The sequence below is a fragment of the Chiloscyllium plagiosum genome, chromosome 3, assembly GCF_004010195.1.
Source record: "Chiloscyllium plagiosum isolate BGI_BamShark_2017 chromosome 3, ASM401019v2, whole genome shotgun sequence".
Lineage (NCBI taxonomy): Eukaryota > Metazoa > Chordata > Chondrichthyes > Orectolobiformes > Hemiscylliidae > Chiloscyllium > Chiloscyllium plagiosum.
The window spans coordinates 108,381,827-108,404,669 of NC_057712.1; the positions used below are offsets into that span (position 1 = coordinate 108,381,827).

Below are 22,843 nucleotides of genomic sequence, written 5' to 3' on the forward strand. Positions count from 1 at the left end.
AAATGTATACCATGGAATGGTGCTGAGACCCTGACAATAAGTGGGAGGCCTGACAGCAGGTTGATTGTCAATTGGTGAGGTGAAATGCTTCAGTGAATTGAGAATAACACAGTGCATACCATAGTGACTGATTAAATTGATTTGTTTGTGGCCATTGCTTACTCTGGTTTTGAGGCCCTTTAACCTGCTTCTGAACCCTTCCAAAAAAAAACTGGCATTTTTGGGGATTTAGAACCAAGTAGAAAGAAGTGACCCAAATGTTTGATGGTTTTAAACCTCAATCAGCAATGTGGGTACCTTGTTATGCAAAGTTTAAAAATGTTATTTTCCTGTAATTCGTATTACTTCAGTCTGCTTTTGTTTAATAACATGATATGATAAAACACTTGGGGAATATTTAGGATCCGCATGTCATAGAGTCATAGAGATGTACAGCATGGAAACAGACCCTTCGGTCCAACCTGTCCATGCCGACCAGATTAAAACAACTGGCTTGTGCACATGGAAATCTTATGTTAGGTTTTGACCAAAACACTAGCTTGACAACATTGTTAACAATTTATGTGATTTAAATTGGCACCTTTTCCAAAGCTTATTATAGGATGCCCACATTTGCACACTCTCGAAATGTAATTTTCAGCTTTTTGAATAGTTTAATTCATTTTAATATATTTATTTATTCCTCCCATAAATTTCAAATTATTCTCCATTGAACAAAATACCCAGTTCAGTCCTAGTCACTGCATTTTTGATCAACTCCTCCTTTGTGTGGGGAAGACTGGTTTGTCTTGACCTCCCATTGGACACACAGGTTGAGATCGGGATTTTGCCGTAAGGTGAATGTCATTCAACTCTACGGTCACATCAGTAGTTCCATTAGCATCAAGCAGCGTTTCAAAAATTATTTAGGCTTTCTCATTTTGGAAGAAAAAGAAAAGTCACTTTAAAATTTTTGCCTTTTTTTGTAATTGAAGTCACGAAATAACCAAAGTTATGTGACATATACAAGGCATGGTTCTTTGAATTAAATTGTTGTCGATGGTCCACTAATGCTCAGCCTGCCACAGTTTTGTTGTTTCTCGTTCAACACTTCATCAGGCCTTGTCAGCCAAAATGAATTCAACAGCAGATGGATGACGGGTCAAAGGTCAATGTGCATTCCAATGAGGTTTCTTTAGCCATTTTGTTGTATCTTAAAAAACTGCACACAAATCTTTTTTTAAAAAAAATCCCCTTTTTGAATGGTTAGCACAGAAATGTTGCTTTTATATTGACAAGGTATTTTCTGTTAGTTTTTCCTCATAATTAAAAATAATTCTCTTGGGTATTAGTATTTTCAGAGTGAGCGTGTTTCCTTCAAAATTGAAAGTTAGGTGTTTCTCGTGGATAAAACAGCAGGAATGTATTTCAAGCTCTGTCGCTTTTATGTCGCTTTTATTATATCCTAATAGGTATAAAATCTAAATGTATACAACAACAATTATTTTGTGGACCATGATCAAAGATGAAGTATTGCTATTTTCTGAAACATTGCTGATTTCTGTGCTCCTCAATTGATCCCAAAGTGAGAAGCTAAAGGTTTGTGAAGGCGGAACTTGTAATGTAGAATGCAGCCTTTGTGCATGTTTGCTGTTCTTACACAGACATCAGGCTATATAAAATAAATGTGTCACTGTCTGAGGGGGATGAACTAGTGTGCACAAAAAAGTAGTGGAAGTTGAGTAATCAGTTGTGTTGATGAGAAATTCTACTCTGAGGTGAAATGGGCTTTATGTTTGCCATGTAAAAGTAATTCTCTCCTGCCTTTATTCCATTCACCTTGCAATGGTATGTAGTCATTCCTAATCAGCAAACAAGTGTCCAAAGTGACTGCTTTATATGGGAGTTTTCACATCTTTGAAAGATAGTGCTGGGACACTGAGTAATTTTATGGAGGAGATAGTCAGATTATTAATTAGTAATGGGTTGAAGGGTAATGGAGAGTGAGCAGGAAAGTGGAGCTGAGGCCAAGATGAGATCAGCCATGATCATATCAAATGGCGGAGCAGGCTCAAGAGGATGAATTGCTTACTCCTGCTGTTAGTTCTTATGTTCTTCGTTAGCAAAGCCAACCACAACCATGAACAAATTGAATTATACAGGAATCACAACTCCTACCCACTTTGTGACATGTTTTGGCATGTATTGAGCAATATGATTTCATGTAAACAGATACATTTTGTGCAGTGGCTTGTGCCAGGGAATGTCCAACTGTGTACAGTTCTGCAGGATTTTCCATGAGTGAACCATAAGACTAAAAGACAGAGGAACAGATGTAGGCCATTCAGACCACAAGTTTGCTGTGCCACACAACGAGATTATGGCTGATTTATTAATCCTGAATTCTACAGTCCACATAATGCATGATTCCCTTACTGATTAGAAGTAAGAATATACCTTGAATATACTCAACAACTGAGCCTTAAAAGTCCTTTTTGGTAAAGAATTCCAAGGATTCGCAATCCTCTGAGACAGAAAATTTCCTCCTCCTTTCTGCTCTACGTGGATGACTGTTTGTGCCCTCTAACCCTCAACTCTCACACAAGGGGAAATAACCTGGTCTGCCAATACCTTGTCAAGTCCCCTAAGAATTTTATAAGTTTCAATAAGGTCACCTCTCATTCTTCTAAACTCCAGTGAGTACAGGACCAACCTACTGAGCCTCTTTTCAGAAGAAAATGCCTCCATACCCACAGTTAACCCATTGAAACTTCACTGGACTGACTTCAATGCCAGAATATATTTCCTTGAATAAAGTGACTAAAACTGTTCATAAAATTCCAGCTGTGATCTATCTAATGCCTTGAATAGTTTTAGCAAGACCTCCCTATTTTTATACTCTGCTCCAAGGTGGAGGAGACTCAGTGGGCTGAATGGCCTGCTCCTATGTCTTAAGGTTATGGTCTTGCCTCCACTGCTGCTCCTTTATCTATCCTGCTTGTAAACTCCTCAAGGAATTTAATAAATCTTCACACATGACTTACTCTTCATGACTCTGCTTGATCATATTGTGCATTTGTAAATGCTCCAAAGTTACATCTTTTTTTAAAAGTCTCTTAACATTCTCCCAATAGCAAATGTAAAGCTAATTTGCCTTGAGTTTCCTGTTCTTTGTCCCCACTCTTTCTTTGAATAGTGATGCACATTGGCAGTTTTGCAATCCTCTGGCCCTTTTCCAGAATCTAAGGATTCTTGGAAAAGTGGCTACCAGTGCAGCCACTTCCTCTGTAGCTATTATGTTTAGTATCTAGGATGCATCCCATCAGATCCAGGTGACTCATCAGTCTTGAGCCTCAATAATTTACCTGGTACTTTATCCCTAGTGATAGTTGTATTTATTTCCTCTCCTCCTTTTGCTATCTGAATTATTTCATATTTTTAGAATGCTATTAGTGTCTTCTATTGTGAATATTGATGCAAAGTATTCATTCAGCTCCTCTGCCATTTTCTAGTTTCCCATTGTTAACTTCTTTCTTCTTTCTGCCTTTTCATGTATTTAAAAAAGCCCTTCCTGTACTTGACGTTACTTGCAAGTTTATCATCAACATTTATTTCCTCCCTCATTATTGTTTTGTTCATATTTTTTGGTTTTTAAAACTTTCCCAATTATCTTCTTACCATGAATCTTCGTCACAATGTATATTTTCCCTTTAAATTTGATGCTATTCTTAACTTCACTTGTTAACCATAATTGGCTTATCGCCTTTGAGATATATCTTTATTGTGAGCTGTGAACTATTTTCTCAACTGTCTGCCATTATTCCACAACTGGTTTTGCTTCTGAACTCCTTTATCCTTCCACTCCAGCTGGCTCTGCCCTCATTTCTTTTGTAATAATCCTTATTTAAGCCTAACACCATTGTCTCTGATCCAGATTTCTCCTTCTCAAACTGAATGCTGAAGTCTCCATCCCATTCTGATTTGCTCATGTTTGAATTTTTAACTAATTGTGCCAATCTGATTAACTCCAATTAAAAATGTGATTTGTGGCTCATTGCTAATGCACATTAAGTCTGTTCTTTATTGTAGCATTTAGAAATTACATCAGAAAAATTTTTTTGGTTAGCACGGATTAAAGTATCAAAAAAGCCATATTAAAAATAATCCAATTGGTGCATGAAAATGTGAAGGCGTGTAGCCTCTGCATGGCCCAGGAGAACAGACTGCAATTTTCATACTTTTGCAGATAGTACATTCTGTCAGTATAAATCTCAGAATGTTGTATTGTGATAAACCCACATTGACTAGCCTCGATGAAATTGATAAAGGCAAGTAACAAATGTAATAGATTTTATAAAATCAATACTTCCACCTTCTCCTTGTGGGTTCTCCTGCCTTTTTAACCTTTACATCATGTTGTTTGTCATCACGCTAGGAAGAGATCATACTTATGTTGATGGTACTTGCTTGTATTTTTCCTATTTAATGTGAAAATAACTTGCCTCCTATCTGTTGCTTCTAGATACTTCCTGAGATTCAAGTAGTAAATGAATGGGGACAATTGTACGTTTGCACAACACATCATCTATCAGAACACAGTCCTGTAATTAAATGGGGGCGGGGGAGAAGATATCTTCCAATTACAATAGTTCCTTGAATTCAACTTTATTCCCTGTATCACTTTATTGTCTTTTCACTCAAATCGGCATTATGCTCACACAGCCCAGCTGCTCACTTCATCTTTGTCACCACATGAAATCCTTGAAGTACGTGCCTGATAAAACAGGTAGTCAGTCGTCTTCTTCCTGTCCTAATTATTTTGGGCATCTGTTTGCCTCTGTTCTGTGACCCTCCCAGCTGTCCAATGTAGTGTGATGTATAGAAGAGTCCTTTTTATCTTTGCTGTGGAGGTTGGGATAACCTACCACGTAATAGTGACCTTGCTTTCTCTTGCTGCAGGAAAGAAAAGCAGCAGGGTTACATCTGACAAACAGCCAGAGGGCAAGTAAACTAAAGCAAATTGATACATTGAGCAGGCTGGCTGAGATAGGCGGTAAATCAGTTGAGAGGAATGTAATATCACTTTTAAAAAACTATTTTGTCAAAGATTTTAGTCGTTCCCACGTCAGGTAAATTAACAAGAAAGACAAACATAAAAGGGAAAACAACAGTTAGCCCAGAGTTGTGATGCCAGGTATGTAGTACATGCATCCCAAAGACTGGTGGATCATATCAAACAGCACGTTGCTTTAGCTGTTCACAGCAAGCGAGGTACTGAGGGTACCCAACCAAACTGCACATGGAAAAATTCACAATGCAGTATCCAGTGTTAGATATGACTTTGTGATTGAACATAATTTGCCAAATTAGCCTGAACATGCAAATAATTAAATTAACCAATTTAGAATTGTCAGTTGAGCTCACAGTGTGACTTGTACTGAAAGTGATATATATATATATATATAATATGCAGGGGCCTGTTCTTTGAATCACAGAACTGTTGCAGTTTGGCCCATCAAATCTCGGAAAATGTGTTACGACTTAGTGCCATTTTCCTACCCTATTCCCATGCCAATTTGGATAATCATCTCATGGTACATTGAATGCCTCAATTGACCCTAACCCCATGGACACTGTCAGGCAGCACAGTCCTGACCCAAATCGTTTGCTCCAAGATGTAATATATCAGCTTTTCGATGTAAAAGTAAGATGTATGGTAGTATGGTTAGTAGAAGACAGGCAACCAATGAAGGTTAAAAATGAAAAGCAGGTGCAGTTGGCATAACAGGCGACACAGCTGAGGTGAAAAAATTGTCTGTCTGGATCTTTAACAATCAATGCAATCATAGGACTCATCTGCTACCTGCCTTTTCAGAAGATACAGCATAGTGCTGCAAAGCTTTTCCACAAAATATAACCTTCTTTAATCATAAGGGAAAGATTTAAATGTAAAACTTGAATCAAATTTTCACATTTTTGGACAAGTTCTTGATTTGTTCTGGTGATGTTATACTAGCATTACTCTGCTGCAAAATCTGTGTGAGATTTCCAAATTTTGCCCCTCACAATTTAATGCACCAGAGATACACAGGACAGTGTAATGGCTCAGGTGATCTTTTGACATCCAGAGCACTTACTGAAACAGATGTTAGTTTCCTTAAACTACAAATTAAAGGCAGTACGAGCACAAATGTAAAATTCAGCTCCAGAATGGCCCCTTCAGCCCACCGTGTCTGTGCTGACCATGATGCTATTCTAATGTAATTCCATCTGCCTGTACATGATTTATATTCCTCTACTCCCTGGGAGTTGGCCCTTGTGTGTACCAAGCATTAGCTGATCTAGTCAATGGTCTTTAGAGAAGTTCCCTAGGAGCAGCTGTTCAAGAAATTTAAAGTGTTTATTTTTGATGCCCAAGAAAAGCAGCAGTGCACCTAAACCCACAAAAATTCAATCTTTCCACCTCCTTTTGCTTACAGCCTCTAAGGCATTGTGTGTGAGGCGCTATAGCCAGACTTGGCTCATGCCTCCAGCTGGCACCACTAGCACATGTAAACTCATTCAATGAGCAACTATGGCACCAGTCAAATTTCTTGGTTATTGTTCCCAGTGACAAAACTAATCTGATATATTCCTCATTTCCTGTCTTTAAGAATACTAATTCAGTTAAAGAAGGGTGGCAATGTTTTGAGCAACAGTGTAGCGAACAAATTCCATCTGATACACTTCTTATGCTGCCATGAAAATTAATTTATGCTTCGAGAGTGAATGGACTCTTTATAACTTTAAATATCCTCAGGTAAGTAGGGATGAGCAATAAAAACTGATGTCTCCTCTATTCCAGGAAGCTCAATTAAATCACTGCCGGTCTTGAATATTCTGCTACTGCTTCTTGACTAGGCACATATGTCAAGAATGGCTACCTGGACAATTTCACGGAAAGAGTGGTGCATGCACTGGAAACTTCCTCAAGTAAGAGCCTTTAGGGAAAGGACAAGGAACAATTGTGTGGTGGAGAAAAATCTTCCTTAAACTACATTTATTTTGCTTAAAAGGCAAAAAGGCAGATTTTGCTGAAGGCTATTATCCTTTGGTTTCTTTCACATTAGCTGACGGCTATTTTGTCCTACCTCCCCCTTGACTCGATAACCTTATTAGTGCTTTGATGCATTTCTCTATGAGATGACTCACTGCTGTTTCAAAGTGCTAAATTGTCACAAATGTAATTAGTCGGTACAGTAAATAGAATTTGAATTTGGAGCTTGTTGCTTTGGAAATTTGAAAATATGAACCTGCGCCTTTTGCACTCCCACTGAATGTTTCTTTTGCCCAGTGGATATATTTCCACATCGGCACTCACCCTGGTCTGCTTTCAACACACAAGATCCATAAAAATAGCAGAATGTTGGCAAACACAGCCTCAGCCATTTCGCCAAGGGTTCCATGTGTCTTCTGCCAAGATTGGAATGTCTATTTCTCAAAAGAGTGATGTTTGCTGTTACTGTAAAGTTTTGCACTCAAATTGATCTTTGGCAATGAGTTATATTTAGAAGAGCTAAGCACTGAGTGTCTCCTCATCATCATCAGCGGTCCCTCACAGACAAGGATGACTCTCTTCCACTCTCAGGGTGAGTCCATATGTAGCTGTACAGACTAATATGGCTGCCCCAGGCTCTGTTACACTTGGGGCAGAAGGTGGCCGCAACAAGGACTGGGTGGAGCGTTGGTGTGGCAGCACGCTCCTTACACTGTTTTCACCCAGCTTCTGCTTTTTCCCCGACAGTAAGTCTCGAGGGTTCAACACCTTCCCAGATGCTCCTCCTCCACTTTGGATGGCCTTGGGGCAGTGATTCCTGGTTGTCTGTGGGAAGATCATGCTTCCCAAGTGAGGCCTTGAGGGTATCACTGAAGCATCTAAAAGTTTCTAGAAAAGAATGACTGATCGAGCCGAATTAGTGTTTCAGTGCTATTTATCCGATATCCTAGTCAACCAATTTTGTGCAGCAAAATTCCTTTGGGCTTTTCTCAATTTCCTACCCTAAAGCAATTTATAATGACCAAACAATCCTGTTATGATGAGAGATTTTACCATCTGGAAGAGGGATCTCATCTCTAGCAGTGCAGCACTCCTGCAGTATGATCCTTGCTGGAGCTTCTGATGAACCGGTGCTAACAACTCTTTCTATCGCAATTCCAGGCGTGAGCCAAATCTGTGAACCTCTGACAGAAAAAAGACCTGTGTGCTCTTCCCTTCATTCTCAGTAGCTTTGCACTAATTTTCATCAGAATAATCTCCCAATCATCTCACACAAATTTAATGGAAGAGCGGCTACATTCCAGATTAGTGGCTGTTCTTCTGGCATTTTCATTAGTTTTACATAACATGGCAACTAAAAGCCCTGTGAAAATTGAACCCCAAGTCAGTGGTACGTCAATCTGGGATATCTTATTTTGATCTCCTGTAAAAATTCTGAGGGCACTTCATGTCTTCACATGCATTTTAGCATCAAGATCATTCCTGATGAATTGCTAACAAGATACTCATTATGGAACAAAACAACTTGAGAGTAGTTTAGCATGTCATTTATAAATCTGAAGTGTTGATCCATTTACATGCTTAATTAATTAAGCATTTCTAATATGTCACATTAATAATTTTGAGATTAATAACTTGTGAACTAATTTAAGTTTTTTTTATATTGCGTACATTGGCATACATTTTGATGATATACAAATTCTAATTAATCTTGATGTTACGAGTGGTAGATTGACATTTGTTGGAATGCCTTTGAAGTTTGTGAGAATGATCACAATATTTGTTTCCAAACACTCTAACACAAACTCAATCATTTCAGCAAACATTGGATCAAAGTTTACCATAGCAGACCTCCACTGCGATCAAGGGGAACATTAGAAATACAAATTACAGGATTAGATCTTGCAATACAATAAACCAATCTATTTTAATAAATTAAAAAGCAGTTATTCTTCAGTTATTAACTCAAAAATGAATACCTCCCATGACTTCACATCCTTCACCATTTTGTCAAAATGTGCCCAATTCACTGTCAGCAACATATTAGGATTACCCACTCATCCCTTTTTGTTAATGAAAACCATCCAAAACAGTGCAATTTTTCATGAGAGTAATCACGATGCCCTTTTAGTTTTACACACTTGTTGGTCAGTTCCTGTAATAAATAGCTGAGTATTGTGCACTGATCCTAATTAATCCAAGTTTTAATGTTTTTCTCCTTTTCCATACATTTGCTTTCTTTCTAAATATAAGATTTTTTGTAGCCCTGTTAATGCTGAGTTACTTTTTCCATCAACTCTTCCATTTCCAGTGGTTAGCACTGCTGCCTCACAGCACCAGGGACCCGAGTTTGTTTCCAGCCTCGGGCAATTGTCCGTGTGGAGTTTGCACAGTCTCCCCGTGTCTGCATGGGTTTCCTCTGGGTGCTCCGGTTTCCTCCTTTAGTCCAGGAATGTTTTGATGAGGTGCGTGCATTGGTCAAGGGTTAAAGGTCTGGGTGGTTTGCTCTTCGGGAGGCTGGTGTGGACTTGTTGGGCTGAAGGGCCTGTCTCCACACCATAGGGATTCTATGATTCCATGATAAAAATAATTTCTACCCTCTGTAGTGTAATGTTTCCAATTTGTGTGATTTATATTTGCTACCACTGTTAATTGTTCAGACCTGAACAAAAAAATGACATTTCCCATTGAATCTGGGTACTTTTTCCTGTGGAAGAATTAGAGCACACGAACATTGAATTGTTGCTGTTACTTGCACAGCATTAGTTCACTTTGTGCTTATGGTGCACCTCATCTATGAGCTTAACTAGTTGCTTACAAACACTCCACGTGTGCTTTGATGCCCTCAGACATTTCAATGCTGGACAATGCTATTATAATATATATTATTAGAAAGAAAGACACAGACTTATTTTAGTGTTGTTTGTGTCCACTGGACATCTTGAGCTGTTCTTTTGAAAAATTGTTCTTGTTGTAATATTGTGAAAGTGGCAATTTGCAAGCTCCTACATACAACAACGTCACAATGACCAGATCATTCCATTACCATGAGGTATTTTACATCCACCTGCAAGGGCTGATGCAGCTTTTAAAAAAATTCAACTGAGAATTAGTCCCTCCAGCAAGGCAGCTCTCCTGCAGTCTGGCACTTGAATGTATGCATGGACTTTGGTGCTTGAGCCCTGGCGTGGGACCTGAATTTCGAACCTTGTGAGTCGGAGGCAATTGAGGCAAAGCTAACATTGCAATTTTGAGAGAAACTTCAGAAACTCACTGCACACCTCCACCTATTGGCCAGTGACTGCCACTACATCATTGCAGCAACGGCTGCATTCAAAATATTTACATTGACCTTTTCAAAGTTAAAACTTGACATCGGAGTGTGACCAGAAGTCCTGATGCTTTGGATAGAAAGTCCAAGAATGCACTGACTTTTAACAATAAACTACTTAACTCCTGTGGTGTTGCATAGGAGGACAAGGTTATCATAGAGTTTGATAAGTAGACAAAGAAAAAATGTGTACACTTTCAGGAGAGGCCAAAACAAGGGGCCATAAACATAATGTAGTGACTAATAAATCCAGTGGAGACCTTGGGAGAAAGCCTTTTAGCTCAGATCAAGTTTAGAACATGGAGCTGACTCTCACGAGTGGTTGTGGTAAATAATGTAGATGGTTGAAAGGTAAATAAACTAATGAGGGAGGAAAGGATATATTTTGGAATTCGGTGAAGAGGTGTTGGAGGCAGTTTTGAAGAGCATAAAAATTATTGTGACCGTATTGGTCTGAACAATTTTTTTATATTCAGTTAATACTGTATATATAGTCTCCAAGAGTAATCAGGTCAGGGTGCTGTGAATTATTGTACCAGAGTCAACAAAACACTTAATTCTGTTTCCATTTTAGACCTTTAGAAGGTTTTCCATTACAAATCTTTGTGCCTGTATACAATGCAAGCTGCCTACATAAATTTGCTACACAGAAAAAATATTTCTCTGAAAACATTCCGCCCCCCCCCCCCCACCTTCTCTCATGTACTCTGTTGCTCTATGACTATAACAATTTTATAAATATAGAGACAGGCAAGCATCTTCCATGACTATGTCATTACTGTTCTGAATCTGCCTCTGGGGAGATACACAAAAGCAGTCCAAAGACAACTTTTCTTTCTTATAATGTCTCTTACAATTCATATTTATATAATGTTTTTCATGTCCTTATGGTATAATCTAGTTATAATTTTACTTTTAAATAATTAAAACTTCAAAAGAAGTATTGGCATTTGACAGTCATCAGTGGATTTTTACAATCTCCTGAGTCCCACTGAAGTGAAAATACCTTTTGTTTTTGCAACCCAATGACTGTTAAGGTTAAAAACATTACAACCTGTTCATTTTATGAGTGTGTCTTATTGAAGTGTTAACTAAATATGCCACACTAGGAGTAAGGCAGGCAGCATGAGAGTGAGATACACATACCTAACTTCCACTTTCATAAAGTAGAAAAGTTTAAATTGTTGTTTGAGATTTTGACCTTCAATGCTCTTTTCAGTATGTAAAACCAACATTACATTTTATTGAGATTCAAGGATGGGGTGTAATGGAAATGTATTATTTGTTGTCAAGTGTCAATATTTACGTTGCAGAGCTTAAGCTGAATCATAATTATTATCAAATACAAAATGTACCTCCACAGTTTGACTGTTTTCTGATTCAGCTTCTGAAGAAGAGTATCGCGAGTTTAGTTTCTCCCCATATCATTTGCACACTTTCAATCCTCAGATCTTCAAATACGTTTGCTTAGAATTGTAATGCTACAATGGTTCTGGATGCACAGTATTGCTTTGTGTGGTTTTTAACATTATGATGTTAAGTTCGTGGATAATTCAGTGGTTTCATTTTTGTTGTTCACTTTCTATTACATTGCACCCACAATTCCAACCTGCACTTAGGAAACCAGCAGCATTCTAGATTTAGAGGTAAAGGTCTATAAAGTGTTATTGAGATTTAGATTTACAAAAATGAGTAAGAGGGAGCTGGCCCTTCACATTTCCATTGAAGGAAACTCTGTAGCTGAGCCAAGCACTTTTGTAACAGTACAAACACAGACAAAGCCATGCACTTATGTAACAGGAGGAAGATTGACAAAGCAATAGTGATAAAGTATTTGATAGTAGAGCAGAAATCTGTGAGGAAAATGAAGAATTATTTGTTGTCTCCCTGATGCCAGATCAAGGATATCACCAGCAAACGAGGGGAAAGGTCAAATGAAGCTAATGCTCCCTGGATGACTGAGATAGAGAATAAGATGAAGCAGAAAATATGCATACAACAAATAATATTGATTCTATGAACTGCAAACTAGTCTGATAACAGCAGTGCTAGGAAGAAAACAGAAATAATTCAGTATAAAATGAAGAGTTACTTGGATAATTGTGGATTCATTCAGGAAAGCCAGAATGGATTGGACAAGTCATACTTAGTCAGCATGTTTGAGTTTTTTGTATTGTAACAGAGGAAGAGAGTTGTTAATGATAATGTGGTTGATGTGGCATTCAAAGACTTTAAAAAAGCATGTGATAGATATAAACAGTAATTATGTTAATATCCACATTATTTGTCATGTGCATTTGTTTTGCGTCATCATATTTTTTATCTCTTCTGTTATCCAAAGAAATCTGGATTTTCTTGCTCTTTCCCCCCTAATGTGAACGTACCTTGACTGCACCCAAACTAGATCTTTACCTGTTCATCCTCCCACCTTAGGCTTCCTTCATGATATCCTTGACCCAGGTATCAGAGATTCCTGAAGAAGGGCTTATGCCCGAAACGTCGATTCTTCTGTTCCCTGGATGCTGCCTGACCTGCTGCGCTTTTTCAGCAACACATTTTCAGCCCAGGTATCAGAGAGACAACAAACAATTCTAGATTTACTTCATAGGTTTCTATTCTCTGATATTGCTTTCTCAATCTTCATCCTGTTATGTAAGCTCACAAAAGGAGCTTATTCTGGAGTTGTGGGGGTATAGTAATGTAATGGGTTATGTGTTTGCTGATTTGAGTTTTAGAATCCAGGGTGTGGGGTGTCAAAAACACGCTCAATCAAAGAGAAGAAATCAATATCAGCCGAAGTGCTGCTATTATCAGTCATCAAAATAGTCAGGGCAAGGCAAGACTAATGAGAAGTCCTGACTTGCTTAGAGAGAATCTCTTGGAACAGAAGACTGTGTAGATATCAGACAGGAAGACATCCTACAAGGCATTTGAAGCCATGAGTTTAAGGAACCCATGTTCAATCATAATGATGAGTTAGGTAGCAGCTTGTTTTAAGGTCTTCGGGATAGACATTAATTGAAAAGGATAGCATCAAGTGAATGCACAGAAATGAGACTTGATTTAAGCCATGGGATGTACAATGAGCTTTAACATAGGGAAAGGAGATTAGCTTCACCAATAGTGCAAAAGAGTTGAATCTTTTGAGATTTGTATTGAGTTAGTTTCAAATAGCTCTTGTAGAGTGTAATGTTGTTTCTTCCGGTGAACCAACTTTGATGTCCTTTTGATAAAAGTACATTAGCAGCCTCTTGTGAATGTGTTCAGCAATTCCGTTCTTTGAAAGAACAGAGCATTTTTTTTCAAGAACATTCACTTTGAACCTGGTGAATATATGAACAAATATTAGGATTTGTAGCTTTTGTTCCTCTTATCTTTTAATTAGCCTTCATCAAAGTGCCAGAAATAACATAGTTTTAGCTCTGTTTAATACATAATTTGGCTTGAATTTCATTCTAATCCAGTGTGGACTTTATATGTTATATGCATTTCAACCATTTCAGTTAAAGGGACCACTGTCATATTTCTCATAGGCTTCAGTGCCATCTAGTGGTAACTAAAATATTTTAGTACTTTTGGTGGAATAAGTAATCATAGAATTAAAACAAAATTATTTTATGCTACCTGATTGCAACAATGCATTTGAAAGTCATGGGTTGAATTTTCCACTCCTTGATAGTTCACTAGCAGTGGCAAAAAGGGTAAGAAAATATAGTGAGAGTGAAAATAATCAGCATTTTGATGGCAAGAGAACTTTTTTATTCACTCATGGGGTGTTGGCATCGCTGTCATTTATTGCCCATCCTTAGTTGTCTGGAGAAAGTGGTAGTGAGTTGCAGTTTGCAGATTTTCACTTTAAACCTTACAAAAAGCATCAATGTTTCTCGATTGAGAAGCATCTTATTTCCATGCATCTGCATGTTGCCAAAGTCTTGGCTCACCTTATTTATATGCCAATTCCAATTGTCCTTTCCTAAGAAACTAGACAGTGCAAATTTCAGCATTTAAACCAGGACCAAGGCCTGGTGGCTGCAGCTCTCCAAATATCTCTCCAGAAATCGTACAACTGTTCACCACAATAGCCCTACATGTTCCATGGCCACCAGCTTCACTACACCATCATGCCTGCGCTGGGACCAACTCTTGCACTCCTTTACTTTATAGCTCAGGGATCTGTACAACTTGCATGCTTCTGCCCAGTTACCTTGAATGTGGAGAGACACATGCATCTCCTGCATCTACACAAGATCCATCTTCTCGCTCTCAACTTGCTTCATGAGTGCTCACTCACATTGCACTTACTTGGAGGCTGCCAGCCTCTGTATGCTTCACATTACCACTTAGCACTGTGATTAAACTACTGGTATCTTGAGTTTGATTCATGTTTGAGAGGATTTAATAGTTTCTTGTCAATCTTTCTGAAGCCATGGTTTTTAAATCAGTATGTCTGAGACAGCAGGTCATAGGGGATTGACAGCAATCTTCTGAGGATGGGGATAAGGATAAGGATCAGGACACTGTCGGGGGGATTGTCCAAGAGAGCATGACAGAACAATGCTTCATCATGTCTGAGAAGCCAGAAATAGCCTTGTGGAAAACCGCTTCCAGGATCAGTGAGGACTGTCTTTCATTTTATAACTTTCTGTTAGTTATCTGGGAGGCAGACCACATGTGCAAATGTTTACAATCCTTGACCTTCAGTACTGCTGAAAAAATAACTCATTGTCCATCTGATTATGGATATTTTCCAATCAATCTCTGCAAAGGTGTTATTACACACTGCTGGAACGGGTGAGACTTGAAGCCATGTCTCCTGGCTCAAAGGAAAGGACACTACTGCTCCCGCATAAGAACCCCCTAAGATATTTTTTAACCAACCTGCTCAGACATGTTATGACACACTGCTGGAGCAAGGAGAATTTGAACCCAGGCTTTCTGATCCAGAGACAAAGACACTACCACTGCACCACAAGAACCCTTCCATCTAATAATACGCTTGATGTCTCCACATTACATGTCCCAATGATGGTTAGAGAAAAAAGCAGCAGTCAGTGAAACAGTGCAGCTCTTTAAAGCTTACATCGGAAGATCATATCAGAAGTCTCTCACGATAGTAAGAAGGTTAAGAAGAACCTTGAGGAATTGTTTTACAGTCCTTCCATCATCAGACACACAGCAATGCTTGTAGAGCATATGTGTCGACTGCTAAGTTTCCCTGAAATGTTTAAGTGATCCCCAGGGCAGTTTTGAACCTGCGAGAGGCAGGACTTTGGCCTGGTGAGAATAGCTACATACTGTACTGTGAGGGAGAGAGGACGTATGAACTGCACCAAGCACCTCTGGGAGCATCCTGACAGGAAGCTTCTAGGGATTGTGTGCATGTGGATCCTCCTCCTTGTTGGTAGCTGCCAGCACCACCGTGTCACTCTTAGAGGAAGGAGCACCTTGAGTGAGATCGAGATCCCTCAACTCTCTCTTGGCCTGTCATTGACACTGAGCACCAACGGCCACAGCAATGGAGGACAGGGTAGTGTGCATGACCTGAAAACAGTGAGTGCACTGGGTCTGCCTCTTCCTGGGAAGTCACCAACCTGTTTATATGCAAACATACTGGAGCCAGCAGGGTACTGATGACAATCCTCCATCCTTTGATCCAGTTGACTGAAGGTCTCAGACAAAGCTGCCTGCTGTTTTATACCTATCTGTATCTTCAGTGCAGTCACTGGTGGTGGAGATCATGGGTTGTCATCTGATAGAGACTGAGCAAGTGCCTGGTTTCCAACTCTCTTCTTAAGTGCCACCAACTTAAGACATTCCTTCCTCAACCAACTGCAAAGACATGTCAGTGTTGTATTCACCAAAATGTTCCCCTGAGTCTCATCCAGACAGAGTACTCACGGAGGTTGAAGTCTCTGAACTGGTGCAGGATGCAGCTGAAAGCCTTCCCACCGTGTCCTGTGAGGGTTCCGTGTCTTCCTCCTCAGCGGTAAAGGTGGTGCTGAAGGTCTCTGGCTCTGGCCTCATTGCGGTTATTTGTTGGGTGGCTGGTCAAAAGTCAATGTGCATTCCAATGAGGCTTCTTTAGCCATTTTGTTGTACCTTAAAAACTGCACACAAATCTTTTTAAAAAAAAATTTCCTTTTTGAATGGTTGGCACAGAAATGTTGCTTTTATGTTGACAAGGTATTTTCTGTTAGTTTTTCCACATTATTAAAAAAATTTTCTTGGGTGTTACTGTTTTCAGAGTGAGCGCGTTTCCTTCAAAATTGAAAGTTAGGTGTTTCTCGTGGATAAAACAGCAGGAATGTAATTTAAGCTCTGTCGCTCTTATGTCGCTTTTATTATATGGCTGAACTGGCAGTCGATGAGTTGTCATCCATGAGCCTTGGTGAGGGGTGTGTGTGGTCACAGAGTTGGACTCAGTGGTGACTCTGAGAGTATGAAGTAGCAGAGAGAAGGTGGTGGTGCTTACCCTTGCAGAGTACAGAAGATCACTGGCCTTCTTGCTGCACTGCTGGGCATCCACTTTCACCCAGGCCACTGCTCTGACCTGAACTGCAGCGTCTAAAGTGGCAGGCACTTGTTCTTTAAACCTGCTGCCAGGGGCCTGAACACCAGAAGGTCCTGGCAATGGCTAGCCTTTTCTACCTCTCCTGCCACACATTTGCCCGAGAATGCCACCCAAGAGCCCAGTTACATAATGAATGATGTAAAGAGCTCAGCATTGTCTGAGGAAAGTCACTGTGAGCTGTAACAGAGACAGTGCCACAAACCTCACTCGACAAAACTCTTGAACTGAAAATGCGAGGATTCTGCCCATTGTTTCTCATTCTTTTGCAGCATTTTGTTTTGGTGTTCCATCCTATGTGGCTGCAGTTTCAAAGATTGTCGTATTAAGGTGGTTTGGCTTCTTTGGAAGAGGAGGGTGAGCATAAGTGGGTCATTTTGCCAAAATGTAACAAGTAGAGTGCCATTGGGATCAATGTTGAGGTTTCAACCATATACAATATATTGATGACCTAGAGGAAGGAACTAATTATACTGTTGCTATATTTGCTGAGAATACAAACCGGTAGAAAAGTGCATGGTAAAGCAAAAATAAGATGTCTAAAGGGATATTACATGGTGAAGTGCTTGGTCAAGAATCTAGCAGGTGAGGTATAATGTGGGAGAATGTGAATAGGTTTCCCTTGGCAGGAAGAACAAAGAAAAAACAGTATTATTTAACTGAGGCGAGGTTGTAAATTTCTGAGGTATGGCAGGGTTTCATCATATTGGTACATGAATGCGTATCCTTATTCTTTCTCAGGATGTGGGTGTGGCTGGCAAGGTCAGAATTATTGCCTGGGCCGAGTTGTCTTAGAGAAGAGCTGCCTTCTTGAATCACTTTGATTTATGTGGTGTAGGTAGACCCACAATGCTGCCAGGCAGGGAGAGAAGGAATGACAATATACTTCCAGATGAGATCCAAATAATTTCAATCTAAAAGTTAATGTGCAGGCACAGAAAGTAGTTAGAAGTGCAATGACCTGTTGTCATTTACTGTAAGGTGAATGGAATCGTAAAGAAAAGATGTAAATGATTCAATTCAGAGAAGTTTCCCTCAACTGAGATTTAGGGTTTTGGGTTCTCTGATAATGAAAGCTTGGGTAGGCTGGTTTCTGTGTCCATTTGAGTTGCATAGAATTAGGGGTGAGTTTATTTCCACATTTAAGATAATGGGAGAACTTGACAAGGGTGGATGCTGAAAGGAAGTTTCCCGTTGAGGAGAGACCAGAGCTAAAGGACTGTTTCACATTCAAGATGGAGACGAGGTGGATTTATTTTCTCAGAGGGTTGATTTTGGAATTCTCTTCCGCAGAGAGCAGTGGAGGCATGATCTTTCAATTATTTAAGGACAGAAATCGATGGCTTTTGACTAACAAATGATGCAAGTGTTATCTGAGGTAGGTGGACTTGAGGAGTTAAGGACACAATCAGCTCAGCTATGATCTTATTGAATGCCAGAGCCAGTTAGAAAGGATGAATAGTCTATTTACTGCTCCTAATCTATATGTTCAAAGGGCACTCTTCAGGTTCACGGTATTACTGTTCTGCTCACGTATGTGTGTGGTACTTGGATGACTGCACCAATTGACATTAGCCAATGACACAGAACAGAAACAGTGTGATTAAGTGTGTGGTCCCAACTCTTCAATCTGTATTTTATCCCCAACATAATTGTTCACTTTCAGCTGCTTACTTTATTTCTTTCACCGAGAACATCAATGCTGCAGTATTTTATAGTCTTATAATTCAGTATCCAGCCTCTGATCTGTTATAAAACACGCCTTTACTTGTGCCTCCTTACCCCTCACCAAATTTGCCAAGTCTCACCCACCTCAAAATTATCTTCAAAACTGAACCTCTCTGATAAACATCCACTGCTGTGGCTCATTCAGTGGCCATTTAAATCCTTACAAAATACCTTGGAATATTTTATGATGTGAAAGACTCAATGTAAATGTAAATTGTTGAGTCACGCTCATGCTTACATGATTTAAGCTGCAAAAAAATCTTAATTTACGCTTTATGGTTCAAATGTTAAGATTATAATTTTATTTGCAAATACATGGTTGTGGTTAGTTTTGCAAGTTGTGCGTCTCATCAAAAATGTACCTGTATTTACATCCCACTAGAATTAGTCTCCTTGACTTAAGTAGCTCTTTATTTGTAGATTGACTATTCCATAACCCATAACTGTTATAGTCATCGGAAATCTTGCCAAATTCATCAAGTGACTGTAACTTTACTTGAATTTGTATTATGCCCATTTAAAAAGTAGCTGTAACCATCATTATTTAGAAGTTTAGATTGAAGCTAACTGGTTGTCAGAGAACATCAAAACACATAAATCAGATACTATGAAAACTATGAATCTTTATTTGCAAATAAAGATATTTTACCTGGTTGACTTTTGTCCTCTGAAGATATTGTGATGAATCAAACAAAAGTTTCAAGCTCACAAACCACACTGGCAAAATGTGACCCTGCCATTGTTGAATTGAGGTGCCACTGTTGAAAATAAATCTGTGAACTATGAGAACTGCAAAAACAGTAAAGAAATGGACACTGTGGAAGAAAATGGGTAATATTTTGACCTTTCACCTAGGGAGTGTATGGTGTTGGCTTTAGTAATGGTTGATTTTCAATTTGAATATCTGGGAAGCTCTGAAAGTGGCAGCTCTATAAGGATTTCCTCATAGGTGCTTGTGCTTTACCACTATATAAGGAGTCATAGTCCACAACGGACCATCTCTTTCCATTACAAGTAAATTCAGTTATGTATAACTTGAAGGGAACCACTCCACAAGCATGAGGTAAGGTGAGGAACCACCTCACCCAGTGCAGGGACTGAAACTGTGCACTTGGCTTTACTGTACATCACACTAATCTCTAGTAAACTGGGCTAACTGAATCCCTTCTTATCCACATTCTACCATATATCTTACAATTGTGAACTGAATATTCTCTTCTGAAATGATGAGTGAATGAACTGATGTATGTTGTGACTATGTGAATTTTATCATAACGTAAGTTGCCAATTACATAATTACAGTACTTATAGAAGTCATAATCTGCTGAGTTTCTAATTTTGGTTTAGCCATATAAAACTTATAGTTGTTATTACAGTGTAAGTTAAATATCTATTTTCCATTTTGTTGTTTAAGTGCTGTCATGCTCACAATGTAGAAACATCTACCTATGCATCGAAATACAAAAGATTATAATATCTCTCCTTTTATTTCAATGCAGATGCTACAACTGTGGCGGCCTTGATCATCACGCTAAGGAATGTAATCTACCTCCTCAGCCAAAAAAGTGCCATTATTGCCAGAGCATCATGCACATGGTAGCTAACTGCCCCCTCAAAACTGTTCCGACACAGCCCCTCATTTCTCAGGGAAGATACGAAGCAGATCCTCAACCTTCCACTTCTGCGTATGCTGCTTTCCCTAGAGAAACAGGAGGGGTCCAAGGCTACCCAGCTTTGCCTCACTATCAGGAGGGAAAACCAGAGACTGAGCACTCTGGTAAGTCACCCCATGAGGCTTCTTCAAGCAAGTTGTCTGCATCACCTGAAGAATCGAGCAGGAAAGGGCCTTCCATTCAGAAACGGAAAAAAACATAAAACAAGTTGTGCGATCGCTTTTGAGGTTTTTTTTTAGAAAAATAGGATCCCAAACTACCTCATACTTGCAAAAGTACAGGGGAAGTAAATACACATACTGCAGCTCCCTTTTTGAGGAAAAAGAAAGACTTGGTGAATCAACAAACTTTGAATTGGTCAATTCACTCCATGGAAAGAATGATTACTGGATTAAGTTCATGCACATCCACTGTGCTCCACTTTTAACTTTGTATGCAGAAACTCCAGTGGCATATGTGTTTCAGTATCAATTTACCATTTTAATTCCCTTGGCTTTTCTTATCTTTTATAACAAATACTGTTCACAGTCTCTTTGGTATCCTCCTGGAATTGCAAAGCAATACACAACACTACAGTCAACCCAAGAACACCTTTCAGAGGCTCCGTTCCATTCAGTGGGCAGCTGAAGCATTGCTGTTTAAGCAAAGTGGTAAACCAAAGGAAATCAACACGTGGATGCTACCAGAGCAGAGGTACCAGAAATCAACAGACATATAATTAATAAAGCATGGCAGTGTCTTTCTTCTGTTGGCAATATTCAACGTTGAGATACTAGCCACTACCATGAATATTAACATAAGGGGAATTGAAGCTTCAGATAATGTGAATGTGTTTGTGTTGCAAGTGCTTTTTGGTTGTTTTTGTTAATTGTGTCTTAAACTCAAACCTGTGAACACTGTAGTATTCATTCATCGATATCTATGGATATATAAATATATATATCTATATATATGTGCACAGATATATAGATTTACATACAAAAGAGTAAAAAGTGTGCAGAAGATTTGAATGTCATGCCATTTCTGCTAATGTTCTGCAGTAAACACCTAAGCAGCAGTTGGTGTGTATGATATACATATATAATATGCAATATATTTGTATGTGTATATAAACACATTCTAATATCAGTAATTTGCCGATTCCACGAAATGTCTTTGGGCCAACCTGCAAAAAGTTGACTCTTGATTGGATCTTTGACAGGTAAAGCAAAGATAGAGTTTGCAGTTTAAAAAATAACCTGAATGTAATGTGTTACTTCATTTTCTAATACCATGCACCCATGTAGTAAAATTCATATTGAAGTCTTTGGGATGGGCTGCACTTTGATATGCTCTTTGATATGAAATTGCATACCCCACTCTGCAGTGCAGAAAAATTGTACACCCTTCTTGACAGTTTAATCATTTTTAATCCTTTCAGGACTGGTTTTGGAACTTGTGCATCTATTGAGAATTTAAAATAGGTCATATAAATAAGTAGTACAGCATTTTAGCAAAACATCCTTTCAGAGTTAGGCAGTTGCTGATATGAAAGTTATTTACAATGTAAGTTAAGTCATCATGGTGACCTGCAGGTAGATTACCAAGGGAACTTATAAGGAAATACAAACATTTGATTTTAAAGGAGAAGAAGCATAGAAATGGTTCTGTTCTTACAAGCTATGGATTTTTGTAAGGGAAATTTCACAAGACATGAGTTGGGTTTTTTGCCAATTGACTTCAAATGGGTAAAAACACTACCCCAGAGACAATGAGGAATTTTGAGAGGGGTCCTTTTAAAATATCCGAGAACATACAGCTAGTTATCCAAAAAATGTCTCTGTTTGAGAGGATGTTTCTTGAAAGCACACTAGTAAGTTGGTATCATACCCTATCATGCCTTAGATGATCTTGCAGACAAGCAACATTGATTCAGAGTGAATATATTGTATTTTATTTTAAGTTCCTTCATAGAGTTATCTTAATTGGCTTATTCATTTTCTATTCTAACCACATTTATATTTGATTTGAAGAAGCCAAGTATCTTAATTAAATACAAATTCATGCTGTTTCATGAAAAGTGTCAGCAGGGATTAGTCAAACCAGCAACGTCAAAGAGAATTTCCAGTTGTAGAAGCTTGTAGTCCAGATGAAGGCTAGTTGATCCATCTTGACTTTAACATCGATTTGAAAGTGCTATGTGTCTTCTTCCCTTGCTTTTTCCACAGACTCACAAGTAGAATGTTCATCTTTCCCAAAGTTAAACAGTTCGTGATTTTAGAGGACATTCAATAATATAAATACCTCAAGGAACTTCCCACTGAAGTGAGCAGATACCTGAATTGGTTGTTACGTAGATAAGAAAAGCACTGTCAAAAGGATAAGTAGGAAGTAAATGACTCAGCATTGAATTTTAGGGCGAGAATTCCAAAGTATGCTGGCTGAGATCATTGCTGTAGTCCCAAAAAACACCATAAGGTAGAACCATTATTCTTTCTGAACACTTATATAACTAAGAATTCCACTCCAAGTACTTACATTCTCAGGTG

At 38.8% G+C, this 22,843-nt stretch overlaps 1 protein-coding gene across 6 annotated transcripts in view; it reads left to right on the forward strand.

The window, feature by feature from the left end:
* The window catches only part of LOC122548410 (protein lin-28 homolog B-like), a 252,926-nt gene extending 231,656 nt beyond the window's left edge, over window positions 1–21,270 (forward strand). For all 6 annotated transcript variants that reach the window (XM_043687022.1, XM_043687023.1, XM_043687026.1 and 3 more), the window contains one exon: window positions 20,142–21,270. In XM_043687022.1, coding sequence (XP_043542957.1) covers window positions 20,142–20,517 — 376 coding nt within the window. In that variant the 3' untranslated portion in view covers window positions 20,518–21,270. The remainder of the gene's footprint in view (window positions 1–20,141) is intronic.
* Window positions 21,271–22,843: the final 1,573 nt, after the last annotated feature.